At 42.8% G+C, this 20,266-nt stretch overlaps 1 protein-coding gene across 5 annotated transcripts in view; it reads right to left on the bottom strand.

Moving 5' to 3' along the window:
• Positions 1–20,266, bottom strand: part of LOC140191264 (uncharacterized) — a 41,206-nt gene that overhangs the window by 20,536 nt on the left and 404 nt on the right. The window contains exons 2-5 of one of the 5 annotated variants that reach the window (XM_072248518.1): positions 18,770–18,904; positions 14,333–14,396; positions 13,420–13,504; positions 12,192–12,254 (exon numbers count right to left, since the gene is read on the bottom strand). In XM_072248518.1, the coding sequence (XP_072104619.1) occupies positions 12,192–12,231 (40 nt within the window). In that variant the 5' untranslated portion in view covers positions 12,232–12,254; positions 13,420–13,504; positions 14,333–14,396; positions 18,770–18,904. Of the gene's footprint in view, positions 1–12,191; positions 12,255–13,419; positions 13,505–14,332; positions 14,397–18,769; positions 18,952–20,266 lie in introns of all 5 variants that reach the window. The other 4 variants (XM_072248516.1, XM_072248515.1, XM_072248519.1 and 1 more) reach the window with 4 other exon arrangements.

Below are 20,266 nucleotides of genomic sequence, written 5' to 3'. Positions count from 1 at the left end.
CTACATAGCTGCAACATTAGCTCTGGGCTCCTAAACTCAATCCCACGACTAATGAAGGCCAATGCACCGTATGCCTTCTTAACCACAGAGTCATCCTGCGTAGCAGCTTTGAGCGTCCTATGGACTTGGACCCCAAGATCCCCCTGATGCTCCACACTGCCAAGAGTCTCAGAATTAGTGCTATATTCTGCCATCACATTTGATCTACCAAAATAAACCACCTCAAACTTATCTGGGTTGAACTCCATCTGCCACTTCTCAGCCCAGTTGTGCATCCTATCAATGACCCGTTGTAACCTCTGACAGCCCTCCACACTATCCATAACACCCCCAACCTTTGTATCATCTGCAAATTTACTAACCCATCCCTCCACATCCTCATCCAGGTCATTTATAAAAATCACGAAGAGCAGGGATCCCAGAACAGATCCCTGAGACACACCACTGGTCACTGGCCTCCATGCAGAACATGACCCATCTACAAACACTCTTTGCCTTCTGTGGGCAAGCCAGTTCTGGATCCATAGAGCAATGTCCCCTTGGATCCCATGCCTCCTTACTCTCTCAATAAGCCTTGCATGGGGTACCTTATCAAATGCCTTGCTAAAATCCATATACACTACATCTATGGCTCTACCTTCATCAATGTGTTTAGTCACATCCTCAAAAAATTCAATCAGGCTCGTAAGGTACGACCTGCCGTTGACAAAGCCATGCTGACTATCCCTAATCATATTGTGCTTCTTCAAATGTTCATAAATCCTGCCTCTCAGGATCTTCTCCATCAGCTTACTAACCATTGAAGTAAGAAGTATTATATGCCCTCTCTTTGGTTTTTATGTTGGCTTTGACTTCTTTTGTTAGCCATCATTGTGTCATCTTTCCTTTAGAACATTTCTTCCTTTTTGGGATGTATATATCCTGTGCCTTCCAAATTGCTTCCAGAAATTCCAGCCATTGCTGCTCTGCAGTCATCCCTGCCAATCAATTCCGGCCAACTCCTCTCTCATGCCTCTGTAATTCCCTTTACTCCACTGTAATACTAATACATCTGATTTTAGCTTCTCCTTCTCAAATTTCAGGGTGAATTTGATCATATTATGATCACTTCTCCGTGGATTGTCACCTTGTCGTGGTGGAGAAGCTTGTGTGGTCCTGTGATCCCAAGAGCAATGCCATCTGGAGCTATGCTCCTGGTAGGGTCACCCATGGCGGTAAGGTCGAGGGTGAAGTCCCTGACAAAGAACAATCCAACCAAGATCTCAACTGTGGAACAGGCGGATGAAGTTACTTTGAACTCAACGGCTGTGAAGGCGGATGAAGGCTGCAACAAATCCATCAGCTCCAATCGTCGTGGTTTCCACACCATTCGAATCAGTTGGTTGATTTGTGAAGTATCGTGTGCTTCTTGGAGTGCAACATCAAGTACACGTTAAACAAATACACGCACAGGCGTCTTCACTCTGTGGGCCACTTCTTCAGAACGGAGACCACCATCCTCGACATCGAAGGATTACCACGACAATGAAGATTATGATCACTTGCCCCCAAGGGTTTTTTTTACCTCAAGATCTCTGATCAATTCTGGTTCATTACACAACACCGATCCAAGACATCTGATCCCCTAGTGAGCTCAACCATTCTAGAAATTCCCCTTTAAAATCCAGCACCAACCTGCATATTGAAATTCCCCCATGACTATTGTAACATTACCTTTGGCATGCATTTTCTACCTCCCATTCTAATTTGTAGACCACATCCTTACTACTGTTTGGGCAGTCAGTATACAACACCTATCAGGGTCTTCAACTGTGCTACAAGTTCATCTGCCTCATTACATACCCTGTGTGCATTCAGAATATAACATCTCCAATCCCGTATTCACACTTCTCAATTTTCTTTGTCGTTTAGGTTGCACCTCATCCTGTTGACTGCAATTTTGCCACATCAACTTCACATTACCTCTGTTTGTAAACCAGCTACCTCATCTTCAGCACTATTATCGGCCTTTTCTATGATACTTCTTGCACTGAAATATACATGGCTCAGGAATCTAGTCACACCATGTTCAATCTTTTGATTCCTAACTTTGTCAGAGGTCTTACCAACATCTGCCTCCACAACCTCACATCAACTGTTCTGGCACTCTGGTTCCCATCTCCCTGCAGCTCTAGTTTAAACCCCACCGTGCAACATTAACAAACCTTCCCACTAGGATATTATTCCCCCTGCAGTTCAGGTGCAAACCGTCTCCTCTGTACAGGTCCCACCTTCCCTGGAAGGGAACCCAATGATCCAAAAATCTATGCACTCCCTCCTACACCAACTCCTTAGCCACATATTAAACAGTATATTCTTCCTAGTTCTGGCCTCACTTGCACATGGCCTGGGTAGTAATCCTGAGATCACAAACCTGGAGGTCCTGCCCTTTAACTTTGTACCCAACTCCCTGACTCCCTATGCAGAACCTCATTACTCGTCCTACCCATGTTATTGGTACCTACATGGACCATGACCTCTGGCAGTTCACCCTCCCACTGAAGAATGCTGAGTACTCAATGCAAGACGTCCTAGGCTCTGGCATTCGGGAGGCAACATACCATCCGGGAATCTCGTTCTCAACTACAGAACCTCTTGTCCATTCCCCTAACTAACGAATCCTCTGTCACCACAGTGTGCCTTTTATTCCCCCCTTCCCTTCTGAGTCACAAACTGGACTCAGTGCCAGAGACCCAACCACTGTCATCCCCCCCCCGACAGTATCCAAAATTATATACCTGTTGTTGAGAGGGATGGCCAATGGCTATTTAATCCCCTTCCCCTTCTTGGCTGGCACACAGTTTACTCTGTCCTGAACCTTGGGTGTAACTACCTCTCTATATGTCCCACCTTCAGCCTCCCGAATGATCTGGAGTTTATCCTGTTCCAGCTCCAACACCTTAACACAGATTGTTCGAAGCTGCAGTTGGATGTACTGCTCGCAGTTGTAGTCATCAGGGACACTGGAGATCTCCCTGCCTTCCCACATCCCGCAAGAGGAGCATTCAATTATCCTGCCTGGCATCTCTACTGTTCTAGCTGAACAAATATAATGAAGGGAAGGAAAAAATAACTTAACCTTGAGCTTTTCTTTTCTTTCACTGACTCAAGACTCTCTTCGCTGAAGCCTCAAAGAGCTAAAGCCTCAAGACCACTACTCTGACTGTCCACTCAGACGACGGCCACTGCACTCGTCTTTGCCTTCCTTTAATTTGCTCTTGCTAATTAATCTCAAGCGTGGCTTGGTCGTTGATCAAAGCTCGGTTTCCCTGATGCAACCTGCTGCTCCATTTTCTACTCAGGCAGTGAAATCCTCTCAGGAAAGAGAGGATCTATCTCAATGTAGAGAAATCAATTTTAATATAGCACAGGAATAGGTCCTCTAACCCATAAAGTTGTGTTAAACCTAATAAACTAGAAATCATATGCTTAACCAATCTAATCTCTTCTGACTACACAACATCCCTATCCCTCCATTCCCTGAATAGAGATGTGCCCATCTAAGAGCCTCTATGGCATCTACCTCCCTGGCAGTGCATTCCTGGCACCCACCACTGTGTAAAATAAAAGTTTGCCTCCCCAACTAAACTATCCTTGTTCTGAAGAACAGAAGAGTCCACATTTCCTACTTTCCCACTGTGCTAAGCTTTTAATGAAAATGTTTACCTAAGTGGGAGGTGTTTTTTTTTGTTCCTTCATTCACAGGGCCAACAATGGCGACCCCTAATGAGAATTGAGCCTTGTGCCCCGTTCATAACTGACTGCTTTCATTTCAGAGAAAACCACACTGCTGCATGACTGAAGTCACAAATATGCCAGATCAAGCAAAGAGAGTAGACTTCGCTTCTTGGCAAAACATTAATGACCAGATGGGTTTTGCTACAATTTGGTACTTTCAAAGTCATTACCAAAGTCTTTTCCACAGCCCACAGATGCTCTGGTAGAACCTAAACAATGATCACCAATCTAAACTTCTAGATTACCAATTCGGTCCTTCAGTCTAGTTGCCCCTATATTACAGGATTTCCAGTGTGCACTAGTTAAAGGTTATGCTGCACCTGTTAATAAGGCACAGTGTTAAGCCCCTCATGTGCAGACTATCAACCCATGATCTGTTAGACCACCAGGGAAATCAAAAAGATCAAAGCAAGGTATCGCACAACACCTCCACAGTCTGTTAAACACCATCCAATTTGTTTCTGGCCAAAGTTGCATTGAACAATTTAATGAACTGCAACCAAATTCATATCATGATTAAACGTGTGCTCCCATGGCCAATATAAATGGCCAGAAAGAAAGCTTTCATCTCCAAGAGGTCTAAGATTGCAAGGTCTGTTATCAGCTTTCTCGTCCATCGAACAGATATAACCTCCCATTGACATTCACTCTGGAAAACTTTATACAAAGTACAATGGGAGTTCAGAATAGAGCAGGAGGCACTGACTGTGCCCCAAATTACAATAACAATGCAAAGCAAGCAGGGCTGGAAAGTTCCAATTAATGATGAGCTGACTTACTTTCTGACTTCAAGCTAGATGTAGTAACTGGATGTCTATCGCCCAACTTCAATCCCTTGATCTTTTCTCAACTTTTCTGCTGAATCTGAGCGTTTTGAGGCCTGATCCAGGTCTTCACTACACAACTAACACCTACACAAAAAGGGTTGCAATTTATATTCCTTTCCAGGACCAAATTCATTTGCTTAAATTTCAATTAAAGGAGTCCATTAATATGAAAAGAACTGCTTGACATTATTATTATTTGTCTCGATGACGCCAGGGAACTACAGCAATGTTCTGTGGGCTGTGGACAATACTTCTAAATATACTTTTAAATATACATCTTTCGAATTACTCTCACTGCAATCTGCAACATGTAATTTTCCTCCAAGCAACGTACTTTTAAATCAGTTTAACGATCTACAGATTTCACGAATGTCTGAAGATCTCGGAAGACCAGGGAGGTATAGCACCTACTCAGACAAGGGTTCATCACCATAGCTGGAAGTGAGGCGGTGGGGGGGGGGTGGAGAGAAGAGGGGTGGGGGAACTCCAAATCAGGCCGAATCGCAGAGGGATGAGGCACCCTCTACCCAGCATCTTGTTAGAAAAAGTGCAGTCGCTGGAGAACAAAATTGAGGACCTGAAGGCAAGATTGCTGTGTCAGAAGGAAATGAGGGACTGTTGTATTCTATGTCTGACCAAGACCTGGCTGTCTCCCAGCACACCAGATACAGCAGTCAAACTGAAGGCTTCTCAATTTTCCATATGGACCGAACCGCTGATTCAGAAAGGCAAAAGGAGGTGGTGTGTGGTTCATGATTAAACTCTCAGTGGTTCTCCAATGTGACAATTTTGTTGAACTCGCGTTGCCCTGACCTTGAACACTTAACGGTCAAATGCCATCCATTCTATTTATCTAGAGTGCTCTCTTCCATAATACTGTCAGGATTACATACCAAGTGGCCAACTATAATCAAGCCCTTGAAATATTGTATGATGCCATCTAAACAAGAAACAATCTATCCTGACACATTACAAATCAGTGGAGCACTTCAACAAAGCCTGCTTAAAGAAAACCCTGCCCTATTACCCTCAGCATATAACCTGTAGCACCAGAGGTCCCAACACACGAGACTACTGTTATACAAAAATAAGGAATGCCTCCCATTCCATACCTGGTATGCATTTCAGTAAATCAGATCACTTGGCTGTCCTTCTCCTACTTGCATACAGGCAGAGGTTAAAGAGCAAAGCTCCAGAGATTAGAACGACGAGGAGGTCGCGGGAGGCAGAGGAGCGGCTACAGGATTGCTTCAAGTCAGTAGACTGGACTGTGTTCAAGGAGTCATCTATGGATCTGAATGAATACGCGATGGCTGTCAATGGTTGTGACGGACTGTACTAAGAGTTGTAGACGCGTGCGTCCCCACAAAATCATTCAGAATCAAAAGCCCTGGATAAACCATGAGATCCGCAATTTGCTGAGAGCTAGATCAGAGGCACAGAGGCATTCAAGTCTGGTGACCAAGATAGTTACAAGAGGCCCGGGTTCGATCTCCGGAAAGCCATCTCACTGGCAAAGCGGCAATTCCACACTAAACTTGAATCAATGAAGGGTGCTCGATGGTCATGAAAGGGCTTGAATACTGTCACCTCTTATAAAGTTAGATCAAGCAACACAGGCAACAGCAGGGCTTCGCTTCCAGATGAGCTCAATGCCTTCTATGCTCGCTTTGATCATCAAAACATGGAGGAACCATCACAAACTCACAGCCCTTGATGATTCTATGATTTCAGTCTGAGACCAACACGTGAGCAGCCTTCAAAAGGGTGTAGTCACGAAAAACATCCAGCCCCAGTGAAGCACCTGGCCAAGTATTAAAGACTGATCAAGTACTGATCAACTGGCTGGAGTGTTACTGACTTCAGGAGAAGGAAATCAAAAGTCCATGAGCTATTCCTCATCAGACAATCAGAGGTGGAAGATTAACAACTTTAAATTCCTCAGTGTTATTACACGTTTGTACTTATGAGGACCTGTCCTAGGCCCGGCACACAACTGAAATTACAAAGAAGGCATAATAGCACCTCAATTTCTTTAGGAGTTTGTAGAGATTCAGAGTGACATCTACAACTTAGGCAAACTTGTATAGGTGTGTAGTGAAGAGTATACTGACTGGCTGCATCACAGCCTGGTATAGAAACACCAATGCTCTTGAACAGAAAATCCTACAAAAAGTAGTGGATTCGGCCCAGTCTGTCACAGGTAAAGCCCTCACCACCATCAAGCATATCTACAGCTATGTGGCGAATCTCGGGCCAGTGGATGGGTATCGTGTGTGGAGAACCTCAGGCTAGCAATTGGGTATTCTGTGAGGAGAACCTCGGGCCAGCAATTGGATATTGTGTGTGAAGAACCTCAGGCTGGTGGTTTGGTATTCTATGTGCAAAATATGGGGCCAGTGGTTGGGTATTCTGTGTGGGGAACATGTGGCCCCACAGAGTACATACATGTCACCACATAAAACCCAGAGATTACTTTTCCTGCAGGCATACTTAGCAAATCGAGAACAGTAACTGTAGACAAGATCATGAGCCTGATGGTTGAGGGATAGTAACTGCTGGTGCAAGTACTGAGGCACTTGTATCTTCTACCTGATGCCAGCAGTGAGAAAACAGCATTACCTGTTAATCTTTGATGATGGATGCTGCTTTTCTACAGCAACGTTTCATGGAGCTGTGCTCAATGGTTGGGAGGGTTTTACCCATGATGTACTGGGTCAATTCACTAACTTTTGTAGGATTTTCCACTTAAAAGCACTGATATTCCCAGACTAGGCCTGATGTAGCCAGTCAGCACACTTTCCACCACACATCTATTGAAGTTTGCCAAGGTTTTTGATAACATGCTGAATCTCCACAGACTCCTGAGGAAGTAGACCTGCTGTCGTGCTTTCTTTACAATTATATTTATATGATGGGTCCAGGACAAGTCCTTTGAGATAGTGACACCCAGGAATTTAAAGTTACTGACCTCCACTTCTGATCCTCCAATGAGTACTGGTTCATGGGCCTGTGGTTTCCTTCTCCTGAAGTCTAAATCAGTTCCTTAGTCCTACTGACAGTGAGTGAGCGGTTGTTGTTATTATACTACTCGGCCAAATTTTCAATCACTCTCCTGTATATTGATTCATCACCACCTTTGATATGGCCCACAACAGTGGTGTCATCAGCAAACTTACATATGGTTTTGGAGCTGTACTTAGTCACACAGTCATAGACGTAAAGTGAGTAGAGCAAGGGACTCTACATTGGACATCATTTCCAGACCCCAGTCAGTTCTTATTGACAAAAGCATCTCCTCTACAATCTCCATCAGCACAGGAACACTACAAAGAGATTGTAGAGGAGATGCATTTTGTCAATAAGAACTGACTGGGGTCTGGAAATGAGGAAATCCAAGAACCAATTGCACAAGGGGTATTCAGTGTGGAGTACAGTACTGTCAAAAAAGTCTTAGACATCCCAATTTTTTTGTATAAATGCTGTTTCATTCTGACTTTTTGTCTTCTGAATTACTGTGAGAGTGGAAAAGGGCAAATTTTAAATTTGCAAACATTTGTTTCCTTAAAAAAAACTAGACATCAGAATTTTTTTTGTATCTTTTTAAAGAAAGTAACATATTAAGTAATAGACCACTCTTCAAAGAAAAATATGATTACTTTGCGGGTACATAGCCCAGAGCATGATGAAACAAAGATAAGAAACAGGATGCTGATGATCAATGACATAATGAGTTGAATGAACTAAACTGATTAACTGAAACAGAAACAGGTGGAGAAGGGTGAAAGGCAACCAAGCTGAAAGATGAGAGTGTGGCAGATGTGACAGTTTAACCTTCAAATTCTTGCACTACGGCATGAGTGAGCATAGCAACACACAAGGTGGTCATCTGGCATCAGCAAAATCTCTCCCAAGTAGAAATTTCCTAGCAGACAAGAGTTTCAAGATGTGCTGTCCAAGTTCTTCTGAAGAAGCACGAAGAAATGGGCAAGGTTGAGGAGCAGTCAATTCAATTCAATCAATTCAGTCAATTGAATTAAAATCAATACAATTCAGTTGCTCGCCATGGAAACTGAGTGCAGCAGACAAGATGTCCTTCTACATCAAAAGTAGTCCAGTACTATTAGCTCTGAACTCACAGAAACCTCTAGAAACTAAATCCAGAAAAGTCTTGTCAGAGATGGTCTTCATGGAAGAGTTACTCCCAAAAACCATTCCTCCGATGTGGAAACAAAGCCAAGGGACTCAGCTACCCATAGAAACACAAGAACTGGGTTGCTGAACAATGGCAGCAAGTGGGCTGGCACAGTAAAATAATAACCATAACAGAATCAATGAAAGACCACACCAACTAGGACATTCAACCACTGTGCAAAGACAGAAAGAAAGGAAATAATAAGTAAGGAAGCAAAAAATATCCAGAACTTGAGATAAAGTCTTTGAGAGCAAGTCCACTAGTTCTGGAAACGTTTCAATGATGGGCAAGTGAAGTTGAGTGAGGTTATCCCCTTTGGTTCAATAGCCTGATGGTTAAGGAGTGGTAACTATTCTTGAATCTGTTGGTGTGAATCCTGAGGCTCATGTACCATCTTCCTGACGGGAACAGTGAAAAGAGAGTACATCCTGGGTGGTGTGGGTCCCTGATGATGAATGCTGCTTTCCTGCAACAGTGTTTCATATAGATGTCATTAGGGGGTGTTAAAGTACAGGCCTTCAACAGTTAGTTCATTCAGCAGTTTGGCATACACTATATTGGCCGAAGGGCTTGTTTCTGTACTCTATTGTTCTAACTCTCTGACTACTGATAGTCTTCAAGTCTCGTGACAGCCCAACCTTGAGTTGAGAAGTAAGGTCCAAATACATCTCAGTTAACACTATGGTTGTAAATAGTAACACACTTCAAGACACAGCGTCCCCCCACTACCCTGCTGAAGAAAGACTGTGTCTGCGGGACCATCTGGTGGTTGTTCTCATTAATCTGGTCGTTGTCATTAATGTAGTCAGAGTCAATTGAACCTGCAGAATTGTGTATTCTCAATACTTTTTCCAGGTGGTATTCATTAGAAGTACAGATTCTGCAGCCAAGTTAAGACAGATGCTAATCAGCAAGAAGTTTCCTTTCACCAATCCGACCCGATACTGAAGATATAACAGGGCTACCTTCCCCAATCCCCAAAACTTAACCTGTGCATCTATGCTGCCACCTTCTGGTGGAAATAGCACAAATCTGTGAAAAGAGAGGAGCTCTGGGACCTTGGCTGGATAACTCCAGTATCATCTGGGTTGTCTACGTTGGCTGTACCTCCACCTCTGAGTCGGATGCTCAGTCCATTCATTTTTAATTTTATTATACTTAGTCATAATAGTCTGATACAAGTGAGCAGTTTGTCAGGTAAGTTCAGGGGGCAGTTACGATCTACGGTCATATTCAAACTAAAATAATATCGTGAAATAAAGGGCAGTAGTGAAACTATAATTAAATAAAATACCAGGCAGAGTATTAATGGTCACATATACTCACTTTTCACCCTCAATTTATTCAGACTGAATTTAAAATGCTCCAGCCCTCATGATGGTAATTAACCTTTAGTTAAACCTCTAGATTATCAGCTCAGTAATATGTCTCTACTACCACATTTTGACAAGTTCCACTGCTATAATGCCCATTCTAATTTGGCCATATTACATGCTCATAGCAATTCTGGAGAAAAATCTGCATGAGGAACCTGTAGATTATGAATTAGAACTGTTAATTACAATAACTTACGAATAAGAGTTCAATATTGCTAGAGAAAATTTTTAGGGATAGGATACGTGAGCATTTAGAAGCCCATGCCCTAATAGGGAGAGCAAGCATGGCTTTGTGCATGGCAATTCATGCTTCACCAACTTGATTTTTTGACAAGGTGATGAGAGAGATTGATGAGGTTAGAGCAAAGGACGTTTTCTACATAGATCTTATTAAGGCATCAGACAAGGTCCCTCATGGGAGGCTAATCCAGAGTAAGATGCATAGGGTCCATGGGAAATCGGCTGTTTGGATTCAGAAATGGCTTGTACATAGAAGACAAAGGTTGAAGGGACCTATTCAAGCTGGATGTCTGTAATTAGTGGAATTCCACAGGGATCTGTGCTGGGACCTTTGCTGTTTGTAATGTATATAAATAACCTGGATGAAAATGTAGATGAGTGGGTTAATAAATTTGCAGATGATTGCTGGAGTTGTGGATGATGTAGAAGACTGACAAATAATAGAGCACAATATAGCTCAGTTGCAGACATGGGCTGAGAAATGGCAGAAGGAGCTTAATTCAGATAAAGGTGAGGTGTTGTACTTTGGTAGGGCAAATGCAAGGAGAAAGTACATTGTTAATGGGAGAGGTCCTCAACGGTGTTGCTGAGCAGAGCGATCTTGGGTTCCAAGTTCATTGCTCCTTGTAAGTGGCTACACAGATCGATAAGGTGGTTAAGGCAGCTTATGGAATGCTTGGTTTTATTACTTGAGGCATTGAGTTCAAAAGTCAGGAAGTTATGTTGGAACTTTATAAAAATCTGGTTCTGCTACATCTGAATCATTGCTAACAGTTTGGGTCACCCCACTATAGGAAGGAACTTTAGGCTTTGGAGAGAGTGCAGAAGAGGTTTACCAGGATGCTGACTGTTTAGAGAGCATGTACCATCACGAGGCTGGATAAACTTGGGTTGTTTTCACTGCAGTGCTGGAAGCTGAGTGGAGATCTGATAGAGGCTTACAAGATTATGAGAGGCATAGATAGAGTGGACAGAGAATATCTGTTTCCCCGGGTTGAAATGTCTAATACCAGAGGGCATGCATTGAAGGTGAGAGGGGGTAAGTTCAAGGGGGATGTGAGGGGCAAGTTATTTTACTCAGAGTTGTGGATGCCTGGAATGCACTGCCTGGTATGGTGGTAGAGGCAATACATCACAGGCTTTTAAGAGACGTTTGGATAGCCACATGGATGTAAGGAAGAAGGAGGGATATGGTCACGGTGTAGGTAGGATAGATTAGTGTTTGGGTGTTTTTGATTTGCTTTTTAGCTGGTTCAGCACAACACTATGGGCCGAATGGCCTGTTCCTGTGTTGTACTCTTCTAAGTGTTGATACTCAGAGGAATTAGGGAAAATTCCTCAAAATCAATAAGAAGGGGGAAAATGTTACAGGCAATCAATTCTAACCTAAGTTACTCTTCAAAATCTTAAAAACATGACGAGAAGCAGAGAGCGCTAAATAAAATTTTATGTCAAAAGTCATCGGAATATGGCAGGCCAATTGGCCTCTTTCTATGCAATACAAGGTAGAAATTTGGACACTGAGATAAAGTATGTGCTAGAGTGAAGGCTCTTTACTATGGTTATATTTGTTACAGAAAACAGGAAGTCTTTGGCATTGCAAAAAGCTCAGAGTAGCTCCAGCAGTACTTTAAGATTAAGAACAGGCTTCATCATTTTTAAAAATAAACATGTCAGGATAGTGGGCTGACAATACTCTGAATTCAATGTACCATGTCACATGATTTAAAAAATTATTTTAATTTATTGAACTTGAACTTAATATACAAAAGTTACCTTGCAGAAGTGGAAGGCCTTTTAAGGACAGTTCGGTCATAGTTCTCCGGAGTTGATCCCAATCTGTAAAGATTTTGAAACAGGACATTATAGTGATAAAAGATATACATTTGTCAAATTGCTGAAAATATTTTAAGTCTCTGGTGAATTAGCACAGCCATAAACAGAATATTGGTTGCCACATCAATGAAGGAAATCTCAATATCAGGACCAGAATTCATTCTTTTTTTTTTGCTTTCATACAGATAACCTCAATGGTACAACACTGAAGTAGTAACAAAGATTAAACTTTAAGGATGATTGAAGTCAGCACCTTTAAATTTTAAGCTTTCTCAAACAAAGGAGCTTAGAAGTTTACAGAAACAAAGTTGTTAATGGATCTTAACTTTTGCAACCAAAAATTTGCAAAATAGATCATGATGACAATACTTCCACACAAAAGAAAAAAACGCAAACTTATTATTTTTTTTCCTGTGTCAATGCAAGGACGCAAAGTTTGTTTTCTTCCGGTTCTTACTGACTTTCCCCTGGACTGTACAATAAGAGTCCTATTGGTTATTTTTAAATAAAATTGGGTCATGTGTGTGCTCTTCCAGCCATTCCTCCATCCCCAAATCCAACAATACTCTGCTCCAGCACTTGTCAGGTGATGGCTCCAGACTTGCTGATGGTTCTTCAATACTCTGCCCAAAATGTTATGATTTCTGGAGCAAAAGCCAGAAATTTGACTACGAGAAGCATCACTGTTGTACCCATTCATGCCCTATCTGATGTTGTGTACCTTGAGGAGGGTACTGAACCATACCGCAGCATGAAAAGTAGGAAATAAACTGAACGGACAGTAAACACCCATATCCATTGAATATCAATCAGCTCTGCTGCTTCAATAAGTCAAAAGCCAGATTACATCAATAAAATAGAGATGAAGTGCAGTTGTAGAGATAAAACATGGCAAGACTGTAGAATAAATGATAGGATAAAGAGGCATGGAGATGAACAGATTAATCTTGGAGTGTGCACCCACAAATTCCCGAAGGCAACAAGATTATTTGTGTAATGCAGTGAAGCAGCATTCCAGACACTTCATTAACCAAGGAAGGCTTAGAAGACAAGGCAGGGAAATTATCTTGAATTATCCAAATCATGAGTTAGGCTACAGCTCCACATAATTTTGGTCACTACATTCCAGCAATAAAGACAGCACTAAAAAGCTCATGGAGCTACTTACACAAGTGTTGACTGGGAAGGAACAATTGGGCAGTCTGGATTCACTTCTTTTGGAACAGAGTAGGTTGAAGAGAAATTTGCAAGATCTAAATAGAGTGGATAAAGTGCCTAATTGAGCAAAATAGAGACACTAATACTGCAGGCACAGATTTAAGGCAACCAGTAAAAAGAACAGAGTTGAGGAAAATATTTATTTTCCCCACATCAAGTGATCTAAAACTACATGTCTAAAGGATGGTTGAAGAAGAAACCATTATCACATTTAGCTAACACCTGGGCAAATTCCTGATAAGCCGTGAACCAAGAGCTGGGACATAAAATTATGGTGGAAACACCTTCTCAGCTGGCGTAGAAAGCACAGCAAGGTCAGCCCTTGAGATTTATTCAACACCCTGCCCAAAGCATTTATTTTTCTGTGTCAATGGTAACAAAAAAAAATTAATTATTCTACCAAATGGTAAAACCCAACCTAATGCTCGGGATGGTATACATTATAACGAGCAATTAATTGGTAGAGAGCCAAAAAAACCCAGTGCTCAAGTTTCTGAAGTTCCTGCACTTACAAAACAAGTATTTTGCAGCTTTAGTCTTTTACCAGAATATACAGGATGGATTAGGAGATTTAAATTCAGATTTTGCCACTAGCTGTTAACTGGGTGGACTCCGGAGCTGTGAAGCTTTCTTCTGGAACCCAGTTACTTTCCCGAGCACTATCTGTACTTTCTAGAAAGTCACAAAAGAGGCATTGCCATGGCTTTCCACTCTCTGAAACCTGCACTGTTTCTCTCCAAACATCCAGACCTTTAACATCTACCAAGAAAATTTGAGAAGAGCGCACAGGTATATACAAGAGTTCTAAAATGAAATGGCTTTTTCTAGTACTTAGACATTGTTAGAGATTGTTAAGGTCTTACCACAAAGAAAAGGATGTCCATTTGAAGACAGCTCATTCATAGTTCTTCAGAGATAATCCTGTTTCTACAAAGGAAAAAAGCTCTGAAATAGTATATTTTACAATGCAAATAGCTATAACCCAAAATTATTTTAAACAACAAAAATATGGACCTAAATAAAAGGTAGAGCACTGCACAAAGAAGGCCTGCTCAAGAATTCGACTTTTACTGTTCAAAATACTCGAACATGTAAAAATAACTAAACTTAATCAATAGCACTTCTCTGGTAAACAATCACAGCAAACAATGGAGAGGAAAGCAAAGGCAAGGCAGAGTGACAGAGCTGGGGTTTGCAAAGGTGAGGCAGAATCGAAGCCAACAGAGGCAAGGCCCCTCCACCAAAACCAAGAGCGAGGAAAAACCCGAGGTTTGATCAATCTAAGCGCCAGGCCAATTTGGAAAGGTCGGGTATGGGCCGAAACACAGCAGCTGGATCCAGGCCCAGAGCCTATCAAAGCCACAGTGCCTGGGTCCTAGAGCAAGGAATGACCCAATGTTTCCACAATGTAAATGCTGAGCCGGATTGAAAAGATAGGTGTTGGAACCAGGGGCAAGAATCAGGCAGTTCTGCACTGAACTAAGGTTGTGGCCTGCTCCAGGTGTCTGTGGACACACTTTTGTGCTGAATGCTATTTGATTACTTTTGTTTGCATGATTTGTTTTGCCCTCTCTGTACATTAGGCTTTTGATGGTTTTCATTTTTAATGAGTTGTTTTGAGGCTGTCTGTAAGGAGATGAATCTCAAGGTTGCAAAATGTATACATACTTCGATAATAAATGAACTTTGAACCTCCAAGAGAATATCATTGTAAAACTCTAAAGGACATGCTTCAGACCAAAAATAATCCTTTGTATAAATGGACATTTTTATCTTAAAGTCACTCTGCAGTGTTTTATGTTGTTGCCAAGACCATAATACGTCACACAGTAAGGAAGTTCTCATCAAAGCTTTTGTGAATATTCCAGCTCCAGACATTGCAGAGCAACACAACCTGATAGCATGTACATTGATTTCTAATTTCTGATTATTTGTTACCCCTTCACTCTTTTTCCACTTCTCCATTCTGGTTCCCTCTCACCCTTTCTTTCCTCCTCACCAGCTCCCTATTGTTCCCCTCCTCCTTCCCTTTCTCCCATGGTTTACTGTTTTCTCCTATCAGATTCATTCTTCTTCAGCCTTTTACCTCTTCTACCCCAGTTTCTTACTTCATCCCCTCCCTCAGCCACCTTCCCCCTCACTTGATCTCACTTATTACCTGCCTATTTGACTCCTTCGCCTCTGCACAGCTTCTTATTCTGGCTTCTATCCCCTTTCCTTTCCAGTCCTGAGGAAGGGTCTCAGCCAAAATATCAACTGTTTATTCCTCTCCATTAATGTTGCCTGACCTACTGAGTTCCTCCAGCATTGTGTGCGCGTTACTGAGGGTTTGTGTCCACAACAACAAACCAGGGCAGAATCAGGACCAGTTTTGATTTCCCCCAAAAAAACAACCAACACCCACAGGTAAAATGACTGCCTTATAGGCAGTGGAAAGTGCAGCTATGTAATTACCCCAGAACCAGCACCAATGGGAGACTCAGAAAGATGGAAGCTAGATTTTGTCACTTTGAAACCAAGGACCACTGCTCTTCTGCATGATGGCCAACCCATCCAAAGAACATTTTACACAGAACCAGTGCAATGAGCCAAAAGTTTCCAGCTGAAAGGTCACAATAACTATTGCTACTGAAATGTATTCGAAAACAGGGCAAGATAGATTTCAAATTTTATGAGAAAACCTAACTTCACAACCAGCGTCCTAGAGAAAGGCTGAGAAAGTGCAAGTCAATCCATCCTGATAGACCCCAAAATCCTGCACGTGACATCTATTTATTTCATAATACAAGCCCGAATAATCACTTCTACTAAACCATCTGAATGAATGTTTCAAATGGCAATCATTGTCAAGATTAAAAAAAACACCCCCAGCACTTGATCAGAATTAGTTTTATTATCACCAGCATGTGTCATAAAATTTGTTAACTTTAGCAGCAGTACAACGCGATACCTAATATAGAAAAAATAAGTAAATCAATTACAGATGTATACATGTACATTAGATAGCCAGATTAAACACAGTGCAAAACTGAAATAATATTTTAAAAAGTGATGTAGTGTGTTCAGTGTCCATTTAGGAAACACATGGCAGAGGGGAAGAAGCCATTCCTGAATCGCTGAGTCTTCTGTACCTCCTTCTTGACAGTAACAGTGAGGAGAGTGCATGTCATAGGCGATGGGGTCCTTAATGATGGTTTTCTCAGGTAACACTCCTTGAAGATGTCTTGGCTACTATGGAAGCTAGTACCCAAGATGGAACCTACTAATTTTACAACTCTCTCCTCTTCTGATCCCTCTGTGAGGATTGGTTCGTGTTCCCTCATTTTACCCTTCCTGAAGTACACAATTAGCTCTTTCATCTTACTGACATTGAGTGCAAGATTGCTCCTGCGACACCACTCGACTAGCTGGTGGACCTCGCTCCTGTACGTCTTCTCATCTCCATTTGAAATTCTATGTAACGCCAAGTTAAGATTTTTACTGCTATGCTGCAGGTATTTCATTTTAGCAGTTCTGTCAGAGGAGTCTGTTCTGCTTTTAGCATGTTTGGGTTTGAGCTAAACACAAGAGGCTCAGTTGTTCATCTTCAGAATGTCGTGTCAGCCAATCAGGATGGTGCAATTGGGAGAGGTGTTTGTGACAGACACTGGTGTGGGTCAAGGTCTTATAGGCGGGAGATTACTGAGGATGCCGTCCCTGTTGTACAAGGTGCTTTGTACAGATGAATGGCTTCAAGGAGGAAGGACCAATACTCCTGTGGGGGAGTCCATTTGCTCGAGGTGGATTTGAAGCAACATTCAGAAGGTGGTGTGTTTTTTCCACACAGACCATGGGTCCAGCGTGAGTTAAAGACAACTTCAAGATGAACTCCTATTTGTGTGCACATTTGAACTAGGTTAACTATAATGGGCCCTTTTTTACTTTTTTCCCCACCAACTGTTCGATAAAACTAACATTTGTAAATATACTTTCTTTGCCGTATCCTGTTTATTTCTTGCCAACAGCTAATTGCACGGGGCGGATCAAGGTTCAGGTGGTCAAGACATCCCATCTTCTTGGTTTTGGCGGGACCCAAGTCATACTGACTCCCTAGACATACAGAGTTTGAGGAAGGTGGTTTTCTCACTGCTGAGTCCAGTGGCTGTTAGCAAGGGGCTTACTACCTACATCTCTAGAAACACCCAGTAAAAAGGGGTTTTATCTACTAACAATGGTGGTTGTATCAGCAGTAAATTTATAGATGGCATTTGAACTATATCTAACCACAGTCATGGGTATAGAGGGAGTAGAGCAGAGGGATAAGCACACATCCACAGTGTGCCAGTGTTGATAGTCAGCAAGGAGATCCGCACAGATTGTGGTCTTCCAGTTAGGAAATCGAGGATCTAATTGCAGAGGGTGGTACGGTACAGAGGCTCAGATTAGGACAGTAGGTATGATGGTGTTAAACACAGTTATAGTCATCGAACAGCATCCTGACATAGGTGTTTGTATTGTCCAGGTGATCCAAGGCCACGTGAAGGGCCTTTGACATTGCATCTGCCATAGACCTATTACGGCAATAGGCAAATCGCAGTGGGTCCAGGTCCTTGCTGAGGCAGGAGTTGGACCTGAGGCAGGAGTTGACTCTAGCCATAACCAACTTCTCATAGCATTTCATCATCACAGATATGAGCGTTACTGGACGATAGTCATTATGGCAGCTCATCTTGGGCACTGGCATAGTTGCTGTCTTTTTGAAGCAGGTGGGAACTTCTGACCGCAGGTTGAAAATGTCCTTGAATACTCCTGCCAGTTGGATGGCACAATTCCTCAGAGCCTTACCAGGTACTCTGTTGGGGCCTGCTGCCTCCTGAAAGAGTCTGACGTTGGCCTCAGAGACAGAAATCCCGGCTGCAGCAGGGATCTTCACAACTATAGTTATGTTCTCCGTTTCAAAGCAGGCATAAAAGGTGTTGAGCTCATCTGGTAATGAAGCATTGCTGCCATTCATTCTATTGGGTTTCACTTGGTGGAAAGTAATGACCTACAAACCCTGCCAGAGTTGATGTGCATCCAAAATCACCTTCAACCTAGCTCAGAATTGCCTCTTTGCTCTTGAAATATAGCCCTCTATAAGTCATACCTGGTTTTCTTGTAGACCTGGGTCACCAGACTTAAATGCCACAGATCTAGCCCTCAGCATTCAACAAACCTCCTGGTTCATCCATAGCTTTTGGTTTGGGAACATACAGCAAATTTTCATGGTCACATACTCATCAACACAGGTTTTAATGAAGTCAGTAACAACTGTGGCATACTCATCTAGCTTCGAAGATGAATCCCTGAATACAGTCCAGTCCACCGATTCAAAGCAGTGCTGTAAGTGCTCCTGTGCTTCGCTTGTCCATACATTCTTGGTCCTCACTACTGGTGCTGTAGTCTTCAGTCTCTACCTATACTCAGAGAGTAGAAGTGCAGCCAGGTAGTCAAACTTTCCTAACTGTGGGTGTGGAATAGCACAGAAAGCATTCTTGACGGTAGTGTAACAGTGGTCCAGTGTGATGATAAATACTTTAATTCTGCATCTGAATTCCTCTATTATTGTCACGTCTCACTGATCATTACAACTTAAATTAAAAAGTAATTTTTTTCAGTTAATGAAATAAATGAAGTACAGCTGGACTTTACAACTATGCAAATGCTACACAGAAAGACACAGAAGGCTCCCCTGCGAGGATGCTAAGTTTAATGATAGAAGCAAAGAAATATAATTCTGGGTTTTCATGATAAAACTGTATAAAACAACAGGCCACAGTGCTGTGTCTACTAAAGGATGGCTCTGATAGCACCAGACAGGATGCTGTCTGGGTATGAAATTCAGGCAGAGAGGTTGCCATGAGGATATGAGATGCAGGCATTTTAGATGAGAAGGACCAGACGAGAGTGTTTTTCTTTGGATAAATGAGACTGGGTGGGGGATGATACAGTGAGGTATAACAGGCTTCCAGATTAACATAATAGCCACATTCTCCTAAACGCTCATTAAATAAAGTGCATGATTTATCAACTGGTAGGAAGATCTGAAGATTTCACACAAGGCCTGTGGGGAATGTGAACCTGGCTGAGGAGTGGAGGCAGAAAGACTCAAAGGAGCAACAACACCCAAGTATACTAATCCAAATCCAAGCAGCAGTGGACTAAAGTTGATAGTGTGAGGTAGACGAGAGGGACTCCTTCACCTCTGCATGGCAGAGAAAGGAGAAGGGATGAAGGTTAAGTTAGGAGGAGGTGGGTTACTGGGGGTCAGGAGTGTCAGCTGGCAATGTCTGGCAGAGGTGGGGGAGTTGGTAGACACGGGATTGGGTTGGCAGTCTGTAGCTGGGCAGGGGGGCAGAAGGGTGGGTTGGCAGGTTGTGGCATATGTGAGGTGGGTAAGTTGGCAAGTGAGTAGTTGGGGAGGCGATGAGGTAGGGATGTGGGAGTCAGGGGCTGGATGGGCTGGTAGTGTGTGGCGGGGGTGGGTGGGAACGGAGGGAGAGTGAGGAAGAACTCAGGGATCCATCCCACGCATCTCCACCATCGGTGGTTGGGCCGAAGCCTCTGCTCCCATGCTGAATTGGTGTGAAAAGCTAAGAGGGAGGAAGGTTGGGGAATAAGGGATCGCTGTCTAGTGGAGGGCGGAAGGCCTGTGTTTATTTGGGCGGACGAGGAGAGGGAGGGCTGCGAGGGACATGGGTAGAGGCCTGTGCTACTCTAAGGGAACTGAGGGAGAGGAGGGGTGAGAGGCGGGACTGGACAGTCACGGCCGCCGCCAC

This window comes from Mobula birostris, chromosome 32 (genome assembly GCF_030028105.1).
Source record: "Mobula birostris isolate sMobBir1 chromosome 32, sMobBir1.hap1, whole genome shotgun sequence".
NCBI classification, from domain to species: domain Eukaryota; kingdom Metazoa; phylum Chordata; class Chondrichthyes; order Myliobatiformes; family Myliobatidae; genus Mobula; species Mobula birostris.
Note: the sequence above shows the minus strand (reverse complement) of the source record. Positions and strands in the feature narration are given on the sequence as shown.